The following is a 22,062-nucleotide window of genomic DNA, read 5'->3' as shown; positions in this document are numbered from 1 at the left end:
CGCTAATGGAATTTTCCTGTTCCTTTATTAAACTTGTCATTTTTTCTTTCGTAATTGGTTACCATTTTGTATATGGTTCGTCCGGTACAATTGACAGGAAAAAGAAAGTCTTTCTTTGATCTGTCAACTCTCCATAATTACTTCATTATTATGCTATTTTAATGGATATTTTAGCTGCATTGAGTTTAAATACCAAGATGTTTAGGGATTAAATATTTCAATACAGATATAGCAGGAAATCCTCTTTTCATCATGCGAACGCGGTATCCATCGCTAATTGAAATAATACAAATAAAAGAGACTGCTAAATAACTATGGTTGCTGTTGATTTGATCTTTTAAAATAGATTGCAGTGCATGGAGACTTTTGACACGGTCAAATTGCGATGATCTTGCTATAAGAACAAATCAAGACAGCAGCTCTATTGCAAACGACTAAATCTCTTCGTTAGGATGTCCACTTTCACATTGCGTAAAAGGCGCCGACCAGTTTTGTTAAAAATGGACCGTGAGGTAACGGAAATTTCATGGGAAGCATGTAACATATTTCTTAAGCTCCGAGGACATGGAGATTTCTCAAAGATACCAAAAATGAGAACTGATTTTGCCGATTATTGCCTCTACATGAAATAGTCACTAAGCAGTATCCACAGTTTAATACTTTGAGAATGATACATAACGACCGCGGAGACGATGCGGACTACTGAGACAATGAAGTTCTCAGCGAATTATTGCGGAATTAGATAAGATACCGCAAAGGCATAACTTAAATTTTAAGGTGAGATTCGCGTGCAAAGGACAAACCTTTTCCTGATGGTAAAAGAATGCCATTAATTGTGTAGAAATTAAATTTGGAGTTAACTGAAGTCTCTTTTCGTCGTTTTGAAGCCGATTCTAACAGCAAAATTTATATCAAAAATTACGGCACGCCTACTGAAAGGAACTAAATGTCATCACAACGGAAAACGTACGTAGATTTAGCGTCTCCTGGACGGCTATAAGAAAAAGTTGAAGTTTAGGCTTTCCTCTGTCTGCAAGCATTGGGAAGGAGTTCACTTTTGTGGTAAGCTCAGTGTTGCATCCGGGGTGTACTACGTGTAGGTTTGTCCCTCGCCCATATTTGCAAACGAAGTATTTCATTGTGTTTGTTTTGAAAACCTTCGAAGTGAATGCCATCTGTAACAGCGCGCCGATCCCAAGATTCTCTTACGCTTGCCATGCAGGATTTTATAGAAGATTAATCAACAATTCAACATTCGTGCGAGACTTCGCTAAAATGGCTTTCATCAGTCATTACGTAACTGATCTTTTACCTGGATCTTTATTTTTTCCGCGCTTGGTTCCCCGAAACATTATTTGGCAAGGCCAGCAGGCATTAGATAATTTCGTGATTTCGCCAAAAGGAAAGAACTTCAACATGCGACTGATATCCCGAAAAAAAAAAGAATGCTAACAAGCGAAAATTGCATTACTGACTAATCGATTGTGGCTCTTATCATCTGTCCTCATTTTAAGAGCAGGAGTTAAATACCCACAAATATCACCGTAAATAGCATTACTTTCTTTGCTTCTGTCACAGATGGAAAAGCCCTTAGGACATTTTCAGAAAATTGTCAAAATAGTCGTTATACTACGTCGTTAAATAGGCGTGATTAATGACTGCATTTTTTGTTTTCTTTCACGCCAAATTAAAAAATTAGAGATGGTTTACAGGACTTAGTAGTTTTTTCAAGAGGATTGTTTCGTAACAGTGTTGTCAAGATTACTGTGTTTTTTTTGTTAAAACATGAATTCGTAAAAAACGTGGTTTCATGAACTCTTTTTTTCGAATACCGCATATGTCAAGAGCAAGTTAAGGACTTGGGGTGTTACAAGAAAACAATGTGCTACTTGATAGAGGTGATTAAATTTACTGTGGCTCTTGGTCAGTCAGGGAACATCTCAACTTCCCAGAATATTGAAAGGCAGTTTATTTCTGAAATCCTCTCCCTTTTGTCATAACCCGTCATAAACAGACACAAACAAATTAAAACGCCTTGGATTTATTAAAAAATGTCACGTTACCTTTTAGGGACTGAGATATCATTGAAGCATGTCAAATGTCCATTTTGGAATGACAGGGTTTTCACATACAACCACTTCGAAACGTTGTGCTTAGATCCGTGCTGGAGATGGAAAAAAATATCACGCAAAAGCGCCTAAAGTAGCAGCAACAATATGACCGAGTGATGTGGCAGCGTGCAAGTTTTACGGTCGAAAAACGGAGAATTACAAGGTATGTCAGTTTTTGTCCCCAGGCATTTTGAGCCAATCGGAAAATGACGTTCTGAGCTTTGGGTTTAATGGCGAGGAAATGTGCGGTTGGCGCGACCAGTTATTCGCAACAAAAGCGCTTAATTGCTTTTTTAGTTGCCAATGTCTCGTGGTTTGTTTCGGGTTGTCATGCGAATTGCTGCTGTTTCAAAAGGTTTTTCATGCTGCGCGCCAAACAATAGCTCAGATTGTCTGCAGCTGTGATTTGGAAATCTTTATTGAAATATCGGGTCAAGAGAGAGGTATTTGTTGTATCGAGATGTAAGCGTTCGTTGTTATTATAAAATCATTAGTGAAATATAAGCGAAGTACTTTGACAGCGTGAGTCGGGAAAAAATATCGATGTTGTGCTGACAGAAATTGAGCAGTTTCCGATCCTTGATATTCCTCTCTGTGTGTGTGTCGTCATCTAAACACCACATGGTTCGATCCTGTATTTCTTTTACCTCGTGTGGTTTATGACATGTGTACAAAGACGGGTTGTTTTTCATATTCAAAAGAAGAGTGCCGTCCTGGTATCCGCGGGATTCTCTCGGGGATTGTTTTTACAAACTCCAGGTTTTCAGCAACTCTATACTCAAAGAAATCTCGAGTTTGCATTCCTCAAGTGATTCTTGCTGCTGGAGACGAGGTAGGGTCTCCACTTGGTTCGCGTCGAGTGAGGTTGTGTGTTCTGGCGCTGTAAACCGAGCACACGAAGATAGTAGAGACGACCTTATCCAAAAACTACTCTTGTACGGGAGAAGGCTGGGTTATTTTCTGGTTAACGCCTGGAGTGAGCAAAGAGAGATCGACTGGGTTGATATCAGTTTTATCGCCCAATTGCAAAGGTAATATTTCCCGTGTTAGATTACTAGATCTGTGGCTGATTTGATATGAGCACTTTTCGTTGGCGCAATGAGCATTTTGGTTGGATTTGTGCATGTTAGCTGATAACATTACCATGCAATGTTTATCATCGCTGATAATCAAATAATGCTGTTAGGTTGTAAGTTTTTTGTCACCTTGCAGGGCCTGATTGACTTCCAGCTAACATACACAGAATGATACGCGCTCAGCTCGTAGAAGCTGTGAAGCTTCTCGTGTCGTTGGGAACGAAATCAAAACTATTGATTAACATTTGAACTTCACGCTCGCGTTCGTGAGGTGAAAAACGGCATTTGTTGATTTACTAAGCCCTCCTTGTCAAAACTAATCATCTTTTTTTGAACATGAACCAGTAATTATCCTAGAAATCATTAATCACAAAAGAACGCATTTTCCTTTCTAAAAAAATGCAATACGAAGTAATATTAATGGCATCGGGTATAGGTATAGGTTAGGTATAGGTTTATTAAAGATTCATATAGCAGCCTCTAAGGCTGAATTGCATGAAATTACAGTATAATTGTATAAATGCAAATTGTAAAAATTTATGTAATATATGCTATAAATACCAAAAATATAAGTTCTAAAAAATTTATAACCATAATAACTAACTAATACTAAAGCAGCTCAGTAGCTCAGCAGCTCAGTAGCGTCTGCACATTGATGTTATGAAAGTTGATGAAAAACGCTTGGTGCGCGTGGCTGGATTGACAAATTTCCGCGGATTACGAAGGTTATATTTACAAGTGAACGTTGGTGGGAGGAGTTGATGTAGCTTGTGATCTGGATTATTTACAATGGATTCGAAAAATTTGTTGCATTGATTTGAACGTCTGCGTCTGACAACTTTACTTCCTTTTTGTTCAAGCGTCTTTGATGTAAGAGCATTTTAAGACGCCATTTTTATTCTCTACATACCAATTATTCAGGCGATAATTGTAGATATGTCAGTTTTATTATTAATAATAGGAGAAAATACGTTTTTGGAATCTTTTGCATGTTTTTTTCAACCTTCACAAATTTTGACGTACTCCTTAATTATTTCCTTTTTGCAAGTTGCAGTGCGTCGCGCATTTGTTTTTTGCTAAATTCCTCGATCAAAACTGTCTGAATGTGCAAGGGTTATCCAGATAAAAAAATTGCTGAAGAGAATAAAAAAACAAAAAGCGGCAAATTGGACATGTGACTTCCGATTGGTTGGTTTAAGGTTATTATTATTATTATCATTATTATTATTATTATTATTATTATTATTATTATTATTATTATTATTATTATTATTATTATTATTATTATTTTGGAGATTGACCGTGGGAAAAACGTGGCTCAAAAGGACCAGACACTCTTATTTGACACTTAAACCAGCATGATACGACTCTTGTTTATTCTTGAAACCTTTCTTCTCTTGTTCGAGTTGCACAAAAAAGGTCACAGATTTCTTTGGAGAAAAGATAAAAGCACTGCATGAATTTTTTTTTGCGTAGTTTGCAATGGCAGGAATCGTCGTAGTTTATGATTTTCTGATTTTTAATCGTAAACAAAAAGAAAGAACAAGAACAGGGTCCATTTATTTCTTGAATTATTACTTGTATTGTGCACTTTTACGGTTGCTGTGTAGGACACAATCATGCATCTTACTGTCTTCGCTGGTACTGTTTTTTTTCTTGGTTTATTGTACGTGGTGCTGCGACAAACGAAATACAAGTAATAACCATAACGCACTGGTATCAGATGCCAAAACCGGCCAAAACCCGCTTGCCGATCGAGTGCGCCCGTGATGTTATTGTTTGTCGTAAGAGCCAACCGGGTGGTGACAATCGGCAAGTTGTTTGTTTAAGCTGGAAAGAATATTCAAGCAGCGAAAATTCTCTGTATACTTTTGATATCTGGATTTCTTGCTCTGGTTGGACCTGCCTTCTTCTTGCTATTCGCTCCTTTTCTTTTCCATCTACATTTCACTATGCAGTTTCTATGCAACGTTCAAAATGTTTCACTCTGACACTCGAATGGTCTAGAAAATATCTGGGACACGGCAAATAATTTTAGCCGTGGTCACACTGCAGACTTTTTACCTAGGTAAACTCGAATTGTTGACACTGAGTTTACCTTGGGAAACTGATTTTTTTCAGTCAGTGACCGATTTTTCCCCAAGTAGTTTACCTCGGGGTAATTTTTTCGTCTGGAGCTTGGATATGTCGCGAGAACAAAAAAAATTTTCCTTGACAGCTACCCCAAAGCGATAGCTAGGGAAAATTAATTTCCCCAGGTAATTAACCAATAAAAGCTCGTCGGCGAATGACTTAAACACTCTGTGAGGTCATCTAGTAAACTTTTTGCCGTCACTTAAATTTGTTTTATTACTGCAAAGCGCAAAGACGATGGCACCATTTAGAGCAAGTATTTGTTTTTGTTTCAGTTCAGTCTTGCAGAAACACTTTGTTTTCTCAAGACGAACCGCAATAAGGTTATTACAACGGCTTACTATCCAACTTACGGTGCGAGGAAAGGCGTCCAGAACCAGATCTTTCTTTTCCCACTCTGGCAAACCCAGGGTAGTGTAACGTTTCAAGAGTTTTCACCTAGGTAAAATGAAACTCGAGATGAATTTATCTCAGACAATTTGCCCTAAGTACATCGGTTTTACCTTGGTAAAAGACTGCAGTGTGACAACAGTTAATATATCCGGTGCCACATTGGTATCTTGAAAACAGAGGCGATCCTCAAGCATAAAAAATGACCTCCCCTTCGTGTTTCATAACTGGTCATAATGAAACCTCAGTCACCTGAAACGTCACGCAGCTTTTTGGTCATCTTTTATACCGGTGTAAATGTGCATTGTAGTTGAATTAGAGTTAGCTAAACAACTTAAGCTGTTGCCAGTAAGCCTTGCAATCTTGTAGGATAGAGAATGGGCCCAGCAAAGTGCGTTTCTAGGTGACCGTGCCAGCGAATGGAAGCGAGGTTGGAGTTGACCTCTTCCCTCGCTGCCTCTCATGGTGACAGCCGAGAACACAAAGCTTTGAAGTCAACTTTGCTCAAATTTCCTTTATATACTCGAGAAGGGAACAAATGATTCAGTTTGCAAGCGTAAAATACTTATGTTACTTTTCAAAACGATGAAGAGTCAGCCATCAGCTGTAAAATAACTATCCCACTGACCACACCCTCTCCCCCCCCCCCCATCCCCCCTCAAAAGAAGAAACAAATGCACGCGCTAATGTGCTCTGTTTTAAGACATTCAAACTCCAATTGGGTAATTCTTGCATGGGACTCAGTGAGAATCAGTAGCGGTCATTCGTATCCTGTCAATGCTGAGAAACTTAAAGCCCGTCTCAGTTTGCATACGCACTTTGACCCGGTTTCTATTTACTCATTGGACGAAAAGCAGTTAACCATGATTAGTACTTGTGTTGACAGCCGCTTGTGGGAAAGCGTCGGAAAATCGAAGATTATTTAACCCCGTTTTCTACCTACGATTTGTGCTAACCCCCTTTGATTTTCTGGTCGAAAATTGCAAAGCTCAGTGAAGATCCCAGTGGGTGAAAAGTGTGTTACACTTAGACCCTTATTCCTTATATTAAAGTTCAAACTGAAACAGCAATGAACCGGACTGATTCCGTTCTTCATAAAAATTGACGGCAAAATGACTCTGTGTAGTGTCTACTTAGACGACACTCCACAGTTCGAATTCCTCTCGGACGACCAACAAAACCTGTCTTCTCCGGTGTTTTGTCCCGAATTAAAATTCTCTGCTGAAATCAGTACGGCTGGTTAGCTCGTTCCAGTCGGTTTTTTCGGTAACGCTGTTACACTTTTTTTTTTAAAGAAGAACCGCGTATGATTTTGCGGCTGAGGCTGAACGTTCTAATTTTTTTGCCATTTGAGCCTGACTTAAATTAACGGAGGTTCGAAAGGGTTGCAACGCTTAGAAGACACTCTCGTTAGATGGAATGACGCTACAACACTGTATCACGTCACAGCAATGTTATGGTACCATATGAAACACCGATTATTTGCAAACAAGGTGTGATCATTATTGTGATGTAATCAGTTACCTTGGCAACGGGAAAGCCCAGCAAAACACCCTATATTTTGGATTTGCTCATATCTAAAAAACGAGCTTGGTGATCCCCTTTTTTAATTACTGAAAAGTGATTAGAAGGCCACGATGAAACTTTCGGCAAAGTTTAAAAAGGTTCTGTCTGGCGGATGCAGAGCCACCTTAAAAAAATCACAGAATTAAGGTGGCTCTGAATCCACTAGACATAATTTTTTTAACTTTGCAGAAAGTTTCATCTTGCCTTTCTGATCACTTTTCAGAAATAAAAAATGGGGGTTGCCGAGTTCGTTTTTTAAAAAATATAAGCAACCAAAGACAAAATAAAGGGTGTTTTTACAGGCCTTGCCCGTTGCCACGGTGACCTACTACGTCACAATAATGACTGTGTCTTGTTTAGCAATAATTTGTGTTTCATTTGGTACCACAATATTGCTAATACATGATACAACGTTGTGGTGCCGATCCTTGTAATAAGAGCGTCACTTGGAAGCGTTGAAACTGGTTTGAGCCACCTTAACTTGTTCTTTGACTTGTGTGGTATACTAAGGGTGCTTTCCTTTTGTCAGAAGTTTGCGGAGAAAATGCCCTAACCCTAACACTTGCATGATAATCCCTCGCATTCTTCTGGAGGAGTATGTTAATTTGAATGCGTTGTAGAGTTAGTCCTTTCAAATTCCCTGTCTGGCCGGTCAGTTCTGTCAAATGGAAAGCGCCCTAAATTCGACTCAGTACTAGAAACTGAGTTGTTCTTTATTGTATCATGCAATAAGAAAAACCACATTGTTAATGTTTAAAAAACGTCCTATTTGAGTGAATTGTCCTGTTAGGCTACAGTTTTACCGCCCTTTTACTCTTCTTTATACTACTCCGAAATTACAAATGAGCAAACTAAGACATTCTTAACCGTTGCACTCAGCGTAGGTATGTTCTCTGCCTGTACGTTCCGTATAAAAGAAGGCTCTTACAAAAAAGAGGGTATATTTGTTGGAATTCTTTCTATATAACACAGCGACCCCGAAAAGTTTTGAGCTTGCAATATGGGCGACTGTTGATAATAATTCCTTCCTTCTTTTCTTCCATTGTTTTTTCCTAGAATTTCAGAACTAGATATTGTCTGATTAATTTGTCATCCGCACCGTTCTGGGTTGAAATTAGCCTGTTCCAGGCCACGCAGTTCTTTTCGTTTTCTCGACTATCTGAGAGCCTGGAACAGGCTAGGTTGAAATTGCCAGGGTAAGAATATGTACGCCCTGTCGCACGTGTTCTGGGTTAGAGCCACAAGAAAAAAAAAAAGATGTTTTGAATTCTTCAGCTCACATACCGTGACTGCCGAATGCTCCGTAACATGTAATGAACCTATTCCATTTCGATTTCTCTGCGACCAAGAAGGAAACACTTCGTCTTTTTCGTTGACGACGAACTATTTGTGTCACGAATGGAAACAAACTAGCAAAAATGCAACACGAACAGAAGTAAATCCTTATTGCTCATCATCGTAATGACGGTGATCTTATTACAGCCGGATAGACAAAAAGGAAAAGTTGATGTGATGAAAAAGTCTTTTGCCAAAAGTGGCGTTGCAATTTTCGCGATGACTTTAAATCCCCTTCTAATCGCTTCAAACCTGACCGTGATTGCAAAGCTAGCTTTTGACTGCAGAGAACTTAGATCGTACTTGAAATAACTTGGTAACGATATGGTTTTCTTTCCTACAATTTCTCGTCGTGAAAACTCTTCTGTATGTAGGTTTTGTGCGGTATTTTTCCATCGAGGCGACGACAGAGCGTGTCATGGGGTCAAAAGATTTATCTAGAAACTCTATGTCTCCAGAAACGGTTAGCCGCAATGCTTACCTGCTGAGCTCATTACTAAGCTGACCTGACCTGAAAGTAAAACAACTTAGGTGGGCTTGTTGCGAAAGCTGCCAACAACAGAACATGTGTAAAACAAATAGATGAGAGTTGACATTACCGCATTTATTGCAGAAAGGCTAAGATTACGAGGAATAACAAGAAACCATTTCGTATTAAGTTAGTTGGGTCTTCTTTGGCTGTGTTTTCTTTCCTTTGGCACATTCTTGGCTAACCGCTTTCATTTACTTACATCGATGAAACGTTCGTCTGCATGTGTTCGGTTATTTCGATTTGGCACTGATTAACTTTCTCGATTTTCGGAATTATCAGCTCTTCATAGCTAGGTTGGGCGAAAAAGATGATCGTGACTTGTACTTTGTTGGCATTTTAAGCTTATTTAGCATAAGGCTATCATTTTATAATCAGTCACGCGAGAACACTAAAATAAAAATGAAAATTTAACTCTCTCACTGATTTTTGTTACTTCCTCGTGCTTTAGAGCTCAGTATTTGGCACTGAAACCTCAAATCGAAAACATCGATTCCAACAAATTCCTTCAAATTTATTGATCATTTTCGCCGTGCAAAGTTAACAAAGTAAAAAGTAAAAAGAGAAGTGGTTTTTAGTCTCTTTTTTTTTCTGTGCGTTCATCAACTAGAGACTCAAGTTTCAGTCGCAGATGTTATGACATCTTTTTTTACGAGAGTCTATTATTCATGATCTCAGTTTTACTTTTAAGAGAGAATACAAGTACTATCTTTTGGGTAATCAGATTTGATTTGATTTTCCTGACACTCTGAACAGTGAAATGCTCTCAGTTGGCTGTCTATATCATGGACAGAGAGTTCTTGTTTCGTGCGTGTGTTTATGCGCTAATGCGAAGTACAGACCGCAGTCGAGGCTATTTTATTTCGCAGTCGAGCGAGTTTTATTGCAATATCTTCATAATATTTGCTTTGAATTTCAATACTCTTGGCAGACAGTATGTCGCGCAGCAAAGCATTTTCATGTTGGTCTATAGCGCTTTATTGTTTATTGACTAGGCGTGACTGTGGACTATATATCCAGCGCCTATTATCAGATAATTTCAATGTTACATAGACTTCTTCAATACAGGGCACCATCTCCAGTTCGAAGCGTTTGTGTCAACCAGAAAGCAAACACGCTGTAGAGACGGCAAAATAAAGCGAAGGCTCTGTATTGGCCAAGTACTGCTTTACGAGGTTAGACGGAAAGTTACCCTTTGTCCCTTTCTTTCATCAGTGGGTTAATTTTTCATGCCAACCGTTTTTCATGCGAATCTTTACTCTGTTAAACTTTTTTGTTTTTAAATGATCAAGGAAAGCTTGATTTGATCCAGGTTTTGTCATTCTTGTATGGTTAGTTGTTTGCTGGGTTTCATACAAGGTGGTCATTTTAGTCACAGCTTGTAAAATCTTGTCATTGAATTGTCTGTCAAACTTAGCGCTTCAAAGAGGAAAGACATTCCCCAAGCCAATTCCAAAGGATGTTGTAATTAATTTCTTTTGATTTTGCCCAAGAACTAAACTTCGTATTTTCTACTTTGCTTAATCACTTTTTTAAATTTATGGCCGATAACTTGATTCATTGTTAGTGGAATAACAGATGTTATCCTTGCGTCGTATTTTTCTCTGTGCCAGTAGGAATATGAAGAATTATTGAATAATTGATAAGTGATGATGAATGTTTTGTCACTTTTTAATGCATGCTTTGAAACAAATACTTTCCGTCTTCAGTTTCTTTCTTTGTCTTTTCGTTAAAGGAATCTGTTAGAGAACTTTGACAAGTTAGTGTTTCGAAGAACTTAATACTTGTAACTTGGTGCGACAGTGTTGAGTAATGAATCTTTACCCAAGACCTCCCCATCCCTTCCCAAAGCCAAAATGTCACGAAAGGTGTAAAGTGGTGCTGCGTTTAGTAAACCTAAGCTGATTGATTTCCTTAATACTTACATGCATAAAGAGGACACAACTTGAGTGTGCCAATTCAACTGTCAGTCTTTGTTCGCGGAGTTATCCAAACTATAAAAACAAGACTTCAGTTTACCATAACATAAACAAAATGACGCTGATCATTGAGTTTTTTTAAAAATGGAATCATGTTACAGCTATGGGTCTCCCCTGATTAAGACACTAAGCAGAAGTGTCGAAGCATTTGGTCGTGAATTGTGACCTCATACATGAGCTTCATTCAGTGATCAATACCAAAGCATCAGCGATTATCCAAGAACTAAACTGGTAGGAATCAGGCAGTACCGTTGAGGTTATCAAAGAGATAAAAAAGAACTTTCGTGCAATTCGTGAGCTCATGTCTCCAATCCCTCAACATAACTGATGGTTCTAATGCGTTGTGCTAACGTCAGATGTATCCACTTTCGTCTTTCGAAAACGCACGCGTTAATGCCATTTACCACGAAGTTCTTTACAGCGTCTAAAATTAGAACGTGTGCCCTTTCTCAGCTGCCCTAGACTATACGATCTTCCTCAGCTGCTGTTTCTGAAAGTGAACCCGCACGGGAGGAAATGAAGCCCTTGGGATGTGCCCTCTTAAAGGGGCAGTGTCACGATATTTCATGCAGTCAACTTCTCAGCACTAGATCAATCAAGACCAAAAAATAATGGTGTAGTTTTCCCAATAACAACTGAAGTGCTGTGAAGCTATTCTTTGTTATTTGCATCCATGGATGGAGAGCATGGAAATGGATTGAAACTTGAAAACTGGCCAATTTTTTCAAGTTTGGAGATGGTGTCCGCAGAAAGTCGCCAAAAATTGAATACGAACAGCTCTTTGTACGTTTGAGCTTAAGTACTAATTTAGATTTTCACCCAGTTTTTTTTTTTACCTAAAAATAGCAAATTTGGCATGACAGTGCCCCTTTAAGGTTGCATAGGGTCTGTCGTTTCTGTTGTTTGTTCATTCGTTTCCCTTTTTCCTTGGCCTACCGGACCATCGACCATCTTAGTTCCGTGTGCCATTTCATCCTTTTTGTACAGACTCCACGCTGGTCCCATCCGGCAACACCGTGGCACTTCAGAGCCCTGTCAGAGGGAGAAATAATGATTCTTTTAGGAGTTGAAATCTATTTCACCTTTTTTGTGCATGTGTGCATATGGACACTCTAAACACCAGTAAAGTATGAAAACAATTTTCTTATTTCTATGAGTGACTTTTTGTACAAAGCACAAAGCCTCTCAACCGTGAACGTCCGTGCCCTTCATCTTCTTATTCTGGTCAAATCTCCTGTCTAACATCTTTGACGAGAGTTCCCATGCTTGGATCACATAATAATTCATTTACTACAAAATGAGAGAACCGCACCCTTCATCGCATGTTTGATATCGCATAGTTTAATTCGATCACGAGATCATAGTGAACTTGTTTGTTCAGGTAAAACTAGAATTCGGACTGAAACATAAGACACTGTTTATGATGTCTTCTTTCTCGCCGTCTATCTACCGTCGTGAGTTTTTGAATTCTTGAGAGTTTAGCTCCTCCTTTGGAATTCTCTTTTTTAGCCGCATGTTCCATCATTCGGGTGTGGAGAATAGAAGAGCCAAAGATAGAAAAACGGGTTCAAAGGGATTGTGTGGACGGCACCATTCGGCGGTTCACTGCCGTTCGGAGATAGATAATCCAATTGCAATAAAATCTACGCATTTCTACTACCCCGTGAAACCTACCAAAGATACGCGAAGAAGACTCTAAGCAAAAAGACAACACTTAGCGTGAGAGTGACAGGAAAGTCCCTATTGCGCAACTTTTCCGATTTCCGACACAGAAAAAAAACCGGAAAAAAAAGCCGCAGGTTTCGACTGGATTGCCATATGGCACTGACCCAGTAAAGAGAACACTGCCATCCATTTCTTTTTTTTTTTTGTTATTGATTGCTTTTTGAAGTTTCCGTCGTCTTTCTTGCCGATGTCACTCCCAAATTCTCTGTGGAAGATAATGCCGACAACGCGGCTGGTTTCGTCTCTCGCCGTAAGCGGGTTAAATGAGGATCTTTTCTCGTCGACTAACAAATTACTCTTCGAATCGATCGCGTCGTCTAAACATTTTTGTTGATGTTTCTTGCAATTATTCGGGTCTTACGGAAAGCATCTTTACTCCATACCCACTCTTGTCTTGGCGCGTTCAAGGATTACATAAATTCATGTATTTTTTATCTTCAGTTACACTCAACTATGTCGGGGTATATCACGAACTGGCAATTGACCATCTCCAATATGGCTTGACCAGTAGTAATGTAGGAAAGAGTGCCGGCATAACGCGATCCGCCGTATGCTTGGTCTGTTCCAGCTTCGCTTTTTTTCATGTTTCCTGTGACTCTAAAGGTTGCCTCATTCACTACATTTTATTCAACTGTACTTTAACGATCATTCACGAATAACTTGTAACATGCTACATGCGCCATGGAAGGCGAAGTTCACTCTATCGTACAACCTAATCTTTCTCATGGTAGGACTTAATCCTGCCGCAATAAGGAATGGATCCTTGACAAATTCGAGACATTTAGCCAAGAAGCTTTACTCACCCGGAGGTGGTTTTTCAGGAAGGTCTTGCATCCAGATCGAATTGGAATTTACAGATGTTGGTTTTTGAGGAGAGGGTAAAGCCGTAGAACTCTGAGGAAAACGTCTCGGAGCAAAGAAACATAATGGTCTCGAGTGCGGGAACCGAACCCGGGCTACATTGGTAGCAGCGAGGCGAGTGCTATCACCACTGTGCCATCCCTGCTCTCATCTTGACCTTTGGCCTGCAATGGTAGATTAGTCTCTTGTCATCTGTTTATTTTCACCCTTTGGCCCAAGAAATCACTTTGTTGTATCAGCGCCAGCTTATGTTAAATCTCATACGAAGGAAACTGCTTATCAGCTTAATCCGGAGAAATCAGTTTGAGGAATTTGGTTGAAAGAAGAACCCAAGAAAACGTTCAATAATACTCATCGCACGTAAAGATTCCGTAACGTTTCCCTACTGATTCAGCAACGGGTGTTAGCTCAATTGGAGAGACAATATATTCTACGAATTTGAAGTGTGCGTCGAGTGTGGAAAGGTATCCGGCGAGCGTACCATTTATTAAAAACCACAAGGCATTGAGAATTCGGGAACTTAGATCACAGTTAAAATTTGGTCTATGAATTCTAAAATGCGGAGAAAGTAATGGGTCCGCTGATGGATGCGTTGTTATTAGTGGGATGCTTGGTCTGACAGCTCAAGATTGAAAGTGGAAAGAGGTACAAAGTTTTTTTTTCTAAGTTGTTTGACTGTCCGCTCTAGCACGATTTCATCTTCTTTCCTTCCTAGCTCACGTTTGGATCTTGCATTACAACTTTCGCAAAAATTATTGGAAGGCGATTTTATCTCAAAGTGAAATGTCCTTTTCATTGATTCATTTGAAGATGCAGCGAATTGATTGCTAATTAATTGTTACAAGTATTTTGTGAAACTTCAGACTCTGAAGTTTCGCAGCGTGCTTTGAATTTTTTTGGATGCCTTTTAATGACCGATGTTCTGATTCTTTAAGACGAAAGAATCGTAATCTATGGTCTTCAACGATTCTAGAAAGTCGTCATTAGTCGAGTAAATGACTTTCTTTTCTTGCAGTCATTGGCCCACCTTTGTAATCATTGCTTGCGTGATTTTTCGAGATATTCATTTTCTTTCGCTGCTTTCGTTTCGAAAGCGGTCATACTTTTCTGTTTGTACAAGAAAACAAACGATCTCTTTGCACAAGTTTGTCAGAGTTGAAATCCTCACCAACCTTTAAAAAAACCTAACATTTAAGCAAAGCGGCACAGACAATTCTACGGTTCCTCAACACATTGCCAGCGACTCTCAATTCACATCCCGTCGACAATGCATTAGATTCCTTCATTGAACTGAATATTTAATGAAACTCCCCAGAACTTGGAATGCACCGCTTGCTCGATATATGTATCTTTTAGGGATTCAGCTCTACAATTTCCTGACTTTCCTACCATTATGATTAGCGTATGGATTTCTGGCGCCTTTTTTGAGGTTTATGTTCCTGAAAAGAACATATTGCTTTGGAAAGTCGAAAGGTTTGTTGAGGATAATGCGTTTGTGGTCCTTGAGGAAGGGTTATGAGTTTCGACGGGCTAATTGTAGCGCTGAATTTTGACATTTACTTTAAGCTACTCTAGACCACATTCATTTTGCATCCTTTCCCTTGTTTCTTTATATCCTAAGAATATGAATATTACATACGAGGCGGCTTCAGTAACATTCTTTGCTCTTCCAAGCCTCCGTCTCAGTATAGAGCAGTACCTGACCTCCTCTTCCAGCCATTCGTTAGGCTGTTGAAGAACAATCCGAGTAATGTCACTTTATCTTTGTTGCTGTGATTTATGGCAATATCAAAAGATTGCGCCACGTGAAATCAAGGTTGTTAGTGACAAAATTGCCCTTCATAAAATCTACGCTAGGCATTATATTGTAACAACGCCTATATTCACGTTGTCTTGACCAACCTTTGCAGTATATTTTCTATTTTTAAAGTTTTTTGGTGTGGTCACGATCTATCCAACGTAGAGCAAGTTTTGATCGTACACGGTTTTTGCAGTGGTTTAATCCTTAAAATTAGTTATTATAATGTTGTCAAGATTTGTTGTGATAAGTAAAATCATTAATGATTAAATTGTTGAGTTTGTTTTGTGATTCGAATAATGAATTTCTTGAGGTAAAGTTCGGTATTACGGATCGAAAAATTTACAGAAAAAAAATTCTAAATCACTTTGACGCATCTCGGGACCTAAGGTGTTCATCAAATGAAAACTAGAGGAAATTTGCAGTTTGATGCCTTGCGGTTTTTTAAATTCCAGGGAACGTTTTGTCCGCTTAAAATCCTTTCCTGTTCAACAGCATTTTTCAAGATAAAAGGCCTATTCTTTGTTTTGTCTGATTTCTGAATCAAATGGAGTCATTGTCTTTTGGCCACGAACAGAAAAGCAAGGTCAATGTTGTGATAATCACTTCAGCTCGAGAAAGATTGCTTCTCATGCGATGCCCTTTCGTGTGGATTTGGTTTTGTTTGCGTCACGTTTCTTCTTTACGTCAAGAAAGGTTATCAGCAATCTTAAGGCATGGATTATGTCAGGAAGCATCACGTTGCCTCTTCAAATCGAGCGCAATTTTCGCCGCTCACACTTCAGTTAAATCTTTGGGGTCAATTAACTCACCATGGATCACAAATTTCTAATTGTCACCATGTCAATAAAAGCTTCTTAGCGCAAAAAAGTCGGCTTTGTAATCTCTTGAAGCTTTTGAAACTTTTTTAGCGCAGTCAGGTTCACCTTTGTGAGAGGGTCCAATCAAGGTGGGAGGTAGGGGTGGGCGTTGCCATGACAACTAACAGAAACACTCTTGTCTGTTTAGCTCATTTAATCGCCAATGGATGGTTTGCAACCAACCTCTAGAGACACAGATGATAATGATGTAATGTACAATTGCCGGTGGACTAACAGAAGGGGCTAATCAGAGTTCTTTTGTTAAGTATCCTCCACCAAATGGCGGCGGTGACCGTCGTAACGTGAAAACCACCTTTTGTTAATTTAATAGTTAAAAGTTACTCTATTTGTTGGGGAGTCAGGGTGGTTTAGCGGTTATCAACCGCGCATGTCAACCTCTGTGACCCGGGTTCAACCCTGGCCTTGGGTCGTATGTGGGCTGAGTCTCAGTCATCTCAGTCTGACTCCGAGGGTTTTTCTCCGGGTAATCCGGTTTTCCTCCCTCATGAAAACCGACTCTCAGTCAATTACATTCCGTGCTCTGTAACCCTGTAAATTGTTTCACTTGCTTATCTGACTGGGATGATCCTCCTAACTGTCGTTTTATGCCCATTCCGTGTTTCAAATATATGAAATTCAATAATGCTTAAACATGCAGTAAGCTCATCAATGCCCTTCTGGAATTTACGCTTTGTCAAGAAGTAGCGGGTTGTGCATTCGCGCTTTTACCATTAAAACTGTTTTTCACCTGTAAATAGAGCTAGGCCAACGTAAGTAGTTCTCAGTCCAGGTATTCGTTTCGGCAGTTTAGTACTCGTCCTTGGCATTGCCAGGGTAACAACAACTAACCGTGTAGTTAAGGGCGGTGGCTCTTAACTACAGAAAGACAATAGTTGCTAAGGAAGCTTTTTAGTCAAGAGCCCTACAAAAGGGTTGCATGGATGGTCTTTGAAGTAACTTTTTTTCAAGGGAAATCTGACATCACTTCAATCAGAAAGCGCATGCGAAACTAATCCCAGTCCTCTGCCGTGCGTTTCCGAAAAAAAAAAAAAGCATGTTAAAAACTCTCAGTCAACGAAAGGAAAAGGCGGTTTTTTTCACCGGATGGGAACCGTTCCATCATTTTTCGTAAACTGTAGCATGGAATTTTTATTTGGACAAAAAATGGAAGTGATATTTTGAAAAGTGTATAAAAGGAGCGCCTTATGACGTCATACTTTTTTTGAGAAATGATTTTTTTTGTTAAAATCCATGCTACAGATTTTGTGTTAGAATGTTCTCACACTGTTGCGTAAGAATATGGTGAAAAACATAGTTAACTCGCTGAGTTTTTAGGTATTTTCTGTTTCGGTCACGTGATTTACGACATGGTTGTGAGTCGAACCAGACAAAAAATGTTGAATATAACACACTTTGCATAAAAGGAATTCGAATGGACATGTCGACATGGATTTTTTGAACAGGTGCCACTTGTTTCTCTTAGAAGATTTCTGAGGAGAGTTGTTAAAAGCTACTCCGCTTCCCCATGATTTTTTAAAAACTTTTTTCTCTTATTCAAATGTATCACACAATTTACGGCGGTCTAATTTTCGGTGATGTGTTGTAAGAATCAACTCTGCTTCATCTTAATGAATGAATGAGTGAATGAATGAATTTATTATTATTATTATTATTATTATTATTATTATTATTAGTTGTAGTAGTAGTAGTAGTAGTAGTAGTAGTAGTAGTAGTAGTAGTAGTAGTAGTAGTAGTAGTAGTAGTAGTAGTAGTAGTAGTAGTAGTACTATTAGTAGTAGTAGTAGCAGTAGTAGTAGTAGTAGTAGGAGCAGTATTATTATTATTAGGTCAACAAAGTACTTATCCACACCGTATATTAAAAATTACATTACATTACAGGAAATTTTTTTCTTTGTAGTTTCTGGCATATCCACGCTTATTTGGAATGATAAAGAATCCGTGTTTATGAAACCAAATATTAGCATTTCGTTTCTAAATCTTAAGACTATAATCTTTGGTCTTATACCTACGGATTTTGCTACGCCCATCTTTGGAAGATAAGCAAAAATGGCTAATGCAAGGAAAGACAGACAATTTTATATCAATCAAATCTCTAGTAACAATGGACTCGCCATTAAAAACCTATTCACAATTGAAATGATTTTAATTTTTTAAAAGATAATAGAAATATTACGTTACCTACCATTGGTCGACAGCTTTCCGGTAAAACCCTAAGGATCGGAAAGTAAGGGCCATACAGACTGACAGTCTTAGCATTTCGCGTTAGAGGTCAATTTTCAACGGTTATACTTAAAAAGCGCTCGGTTTCCCCAACTTGATTTTTACAAATGGGAAATACGATTTGCCTAAGACAAATTGGTGTTCTCGTTTCTTCTTTGAATCCTTGACTGTTTTGATTTTGTAGAATCATTGTTTTCTCGAGTCGTTTTTCGACATTCCTCATGATATATTCCGAGATTGTATTGTTGCCTAGTTGAAGCCGGAAAGGTTATTTGCGTAATCAAAGCCACGACACTCGTGTCGCTCCTTTAACAATATCATGGAAGCGATCATTTAGAAGTGTTTCATGTAGTGCTCCTCAGAATATTGATTTCAATGGATTGCCGTTCTTCGGCAATAAGATTCATTGAAAATAATCAACTTCACTTGAGTAGCGACGTAAAGAGTGCACATGCAGCATCTATGTAGAACGAAATTTTTACACTCGTGACTTTAGAACCAAAGGTAAAGTCTCACATGGGCAAGGTCTACTTGACGCTTACGAAGTCGATAACATAGCTCGATCCCCGAGATGGGATTCTCACTCGATTTCAAAGGAACGATTTTAATGAAACAGTGCTGGATTCAAATCGCAACATGGGGGCGGCAACGTGTTGACTAGCTTTTTACAAACGAAGCAGAGCAGAGTTTCGGAACACCAAACACAAAACAACACATTGGTGAAAACGGGATTCTTGCTCGGTGCCACCGCGTGTTGATTTGACGGCCTCAGCGATGACTGGACTACGCCGCCCTCCATCTATTTTTACTGTCTTTTTGATTCACCGGAATACAAATATGTACTCAATGGGAACATTAAGATTACAGTTCAGTACGGAGTCAGAGAAAGAAGGGCAGAAACCTTTTTGGTTCTCTGCGTCTTCGCACCTACTCATAATGTACGTGGAAAGCTTCTTAGAGAAGGGTCAGTTCTTTACGAGACTCGTAACACACTTCTCGTAAGCGTTCATAATGCAGCCACTTGTGAACAGCTGCAGCGTTTAACGTTTTTTTTATAGCTATTATAGCTAGTGGACAAGGAAGTGTACACTTTGGGAAAAATTGTTTTTAGAAAACATATTTCATGGTGAGCTTTTCCTTTATTCTTAGATATGCTAAGCGCCCAAGAGTCTTAACAGCATCTTCGAGTGATTCTTAAGCTTCTTGAGTGATTAGCAAACCTCCCAATTGAATCACGAACTGAATGTTGCAGAACTAAAAATAGGGTGAACACTTTTGTTCAACTCCACGTCTCCGTTGGCTCTGGGCTGGTCTTAATGAATGCCAACCATACACCTTTCCCCACCCCTCTCCTTCTGCTATTGCTCCGTTTTGCAGGTATTTAAAAAGCCCTATTTGCAACATCGCTTCCTTGCCGACCCGAACTAAATACAAGACTTGAGGATGTATGTCAGTGCGTGGCGTTCGAAACAATTCCGATTCGTCAGTAGTATGGTAGTTGCTTGAATTGGTTTCAAACGACGTCTCCGTCTGAATTGAGAAATTATTTTAATGCTAAACAATTTTTAACAAGACTTATTTAGGATTGGCGACACTTGATTTCGTTCGACGTTTAGAAACCTCTGCCGTGCTGTATAGTAATGGTATAGTAATGCAAGGCCTAATGCAGGCCTAATGCAGTGGCAGCTGCATTAGGCCTGGAGGTATAGCCACATGAATCGGGGAAAAACCGAAACAGAGAATCACACAGGGCCGGGACCTCTGATGCTACCACTGTTTTTTTGCCACTTTCCTTGAGGAAATGACTGTAGGGGTTTTTGTATTGCAGGTTCTATTGCGTCCTCTTGGTGTGTCGATTGTTCGGTGTGGAAATGAGGCGGGTTTTGAGCCATACCAAAAATGTGCGATTGCTTTTCCTCCTTTCCGCGTTGTGCTCAGCGTTCATAATTACCTATGAAGGGAATCTTCTTCTCCTATCTGGAAGTGGTAAGTGTGTTTGTCGTAACTAAGCGATTGACTTTGCTTGCACGTCTGAGAGCTACCACAAGAAAATTAACTTAGGTAGTAATTTGAATTCCACTGTACATTTTACGCTAAAAACCGATGTCGCATGAATCACGGAGCGATAAGTACGATATCGGTTTTTCGAGTGAAATTTTCTTTGGAATTCACCAGTTTAGCAATGAATTTTTCTTGAACCGCATGAGTTTTAAAAGGAAACAAGCACACACTCAGCGAGCGAATGGAAAAGGAAAAAAGCCATTTCGGAGTAAACTGTCAATAGCCAGCGAATAGGAATCACGCTAAAATGTTGTCAGTTCAAGGTCAAAAAAGAGTTTTACTGATGTACGTTATTCCACTTTATCTCTGAAAGCGAGGTCATTCACATTTTTATGTATTTAATTGAAAGACGCCAGGTTGGCTTGGAACAAGAATCGGCAAAATACGGCAATGCAACCAAGAAAGGACGAACTTCAAACAAGATCCGCTTCAACACTTAAATAACGTTTAGGTGCTTTAAACGAATTTCTGAAAACACAAGCTAGTGAAATTTCCCCTAATTTTGACGAGAACTCATTGCGATTATGTGTTTATAACATAAGGGCAAAATTTTCTTGTCACTGTCGAGACACATCGAAAACCAGTTGGGCAAACGGATTAAAAAGCACTTGTTCCCTTGCATTTTACAGTAAAACAAACAAATCAAAATGTCCAAAAGAGTACAGATAATTGTTACTTAATTCCAGTTGACAATAAAAATTCGATTTTCATTCCTGAACAAAAGAAAAACCGATTAAACCACTTTTTGAAAAAAACAAACGGTTTAGTGCCCAAGGAAATAATTTGTGGAGTAACTTCATCCACTAAGTATGAGCTATTACTGGTATTCTGTTTTGTTGTTGTCGTTCTGTTTCGCTCTCCTTTCGTTTCTGTTTTATTCATAGGTCCTTCAGGCATCATGTAACCTTATCAGAGCTTCTAAAGATATGCCAAAAATTGCAATACAGAGAAAAAAGCTGCTGTAAGCAAATTAAGAATAAACACTCAGCTTTAAGTTTATATCCCTCCGATGCTTGACTTGGATAACTGTGTAGCCGCCAGTGTGGACCACAGCTATCATGATATGTCATGTAGCCGCGTCGAGCCAAAGAAAGCGCGCGAAAAATGAAGCCTCGCTTATGTTGTGAGCTAACCTGGGCTGAACCTGTAATCCAATCGAAAAACCGTGGTGAGCTCTAAGCTTAAGCGCGCGATATGGTCGGCGGATACCTTGTTTTGACAGGTGTCAATTGATCAAAACATGTCCAAAGATGTATGCTGTAAACTAGCATGATACTTGGAGGGGTGGACGTACGTACGGACGGACGGTCGATGACGTCATGGCTATAAAACCAAATTTTTCGCATCGATCGGTTACCATATTTTCTTAACAATGGTGCTCCGCGTCCGCCAAAAAC

At 39.2% G+C, this 22,062-nt stretch overlaps 1 protein-coding gene and 1 long non-coding RNA gene across 5 annotated transcripts in view; one reads left to right on the top strand and one right to left on the bottom strand.

The window, feature by feature from the left end:
• LOC137992042 (uncharacterized) overlaps nt 1–22,062 on the top strand; it is a 29,677-nt gene that overhangs the window by 3,279 nt on the left and 4,336 nt on the right. Inside the window, exons 2-3 of one of the 4 annotated variants that reach the window (XM_068837112.1) lie at nt 2,071–2,274; nt 20,433–20,590. In XM_068837112.1, the coding sequence (XP_068693213.1) occupies nt 2,228–2,274; nt 20,433–20,590 (205 nt within the window). In that variant the 5' untranslated portion in view covers nt 2,071–2,227. The other 3 variants (XM_068837129.1, XM_068837121.1, XM_068837137.1) reach the window with 3 other exon arrangements.
• On the bottom strand, nt 5,675–13,800 carry LOC137992062 (uncharacterized). The gene is made up of 3 exons (XR_011121636.1): nt 13,648–13,800; nt 11,066–12,151; nt 5,675–5,758 (listed from the first exon to the last, which is right to left on the bottom strand). It is a non-coding gene; the product is annotated as an uncharacterized lncRNA (long non-coding RNA).

The sequence above is a fragment of the Montipora foliosa genome, chromosome 1, assembly GCF_036669935.1.
Source record: "Montipora foliosa isolate CH-2021 chromosome 1, ASM3666993v2, whole genome shotgun sequence".
Classification (NCBI taxonomy): Eukaryota; Metazoa; Cnidaria; class Anthozoa; order Scleractinia; family Acroporidae; genus Montipora; species Montipora foliosa.
Note: the sequence above shows the minus strand (reverse complement) of the source record. Positions and strands in the feature narration are given on the sequence as shown.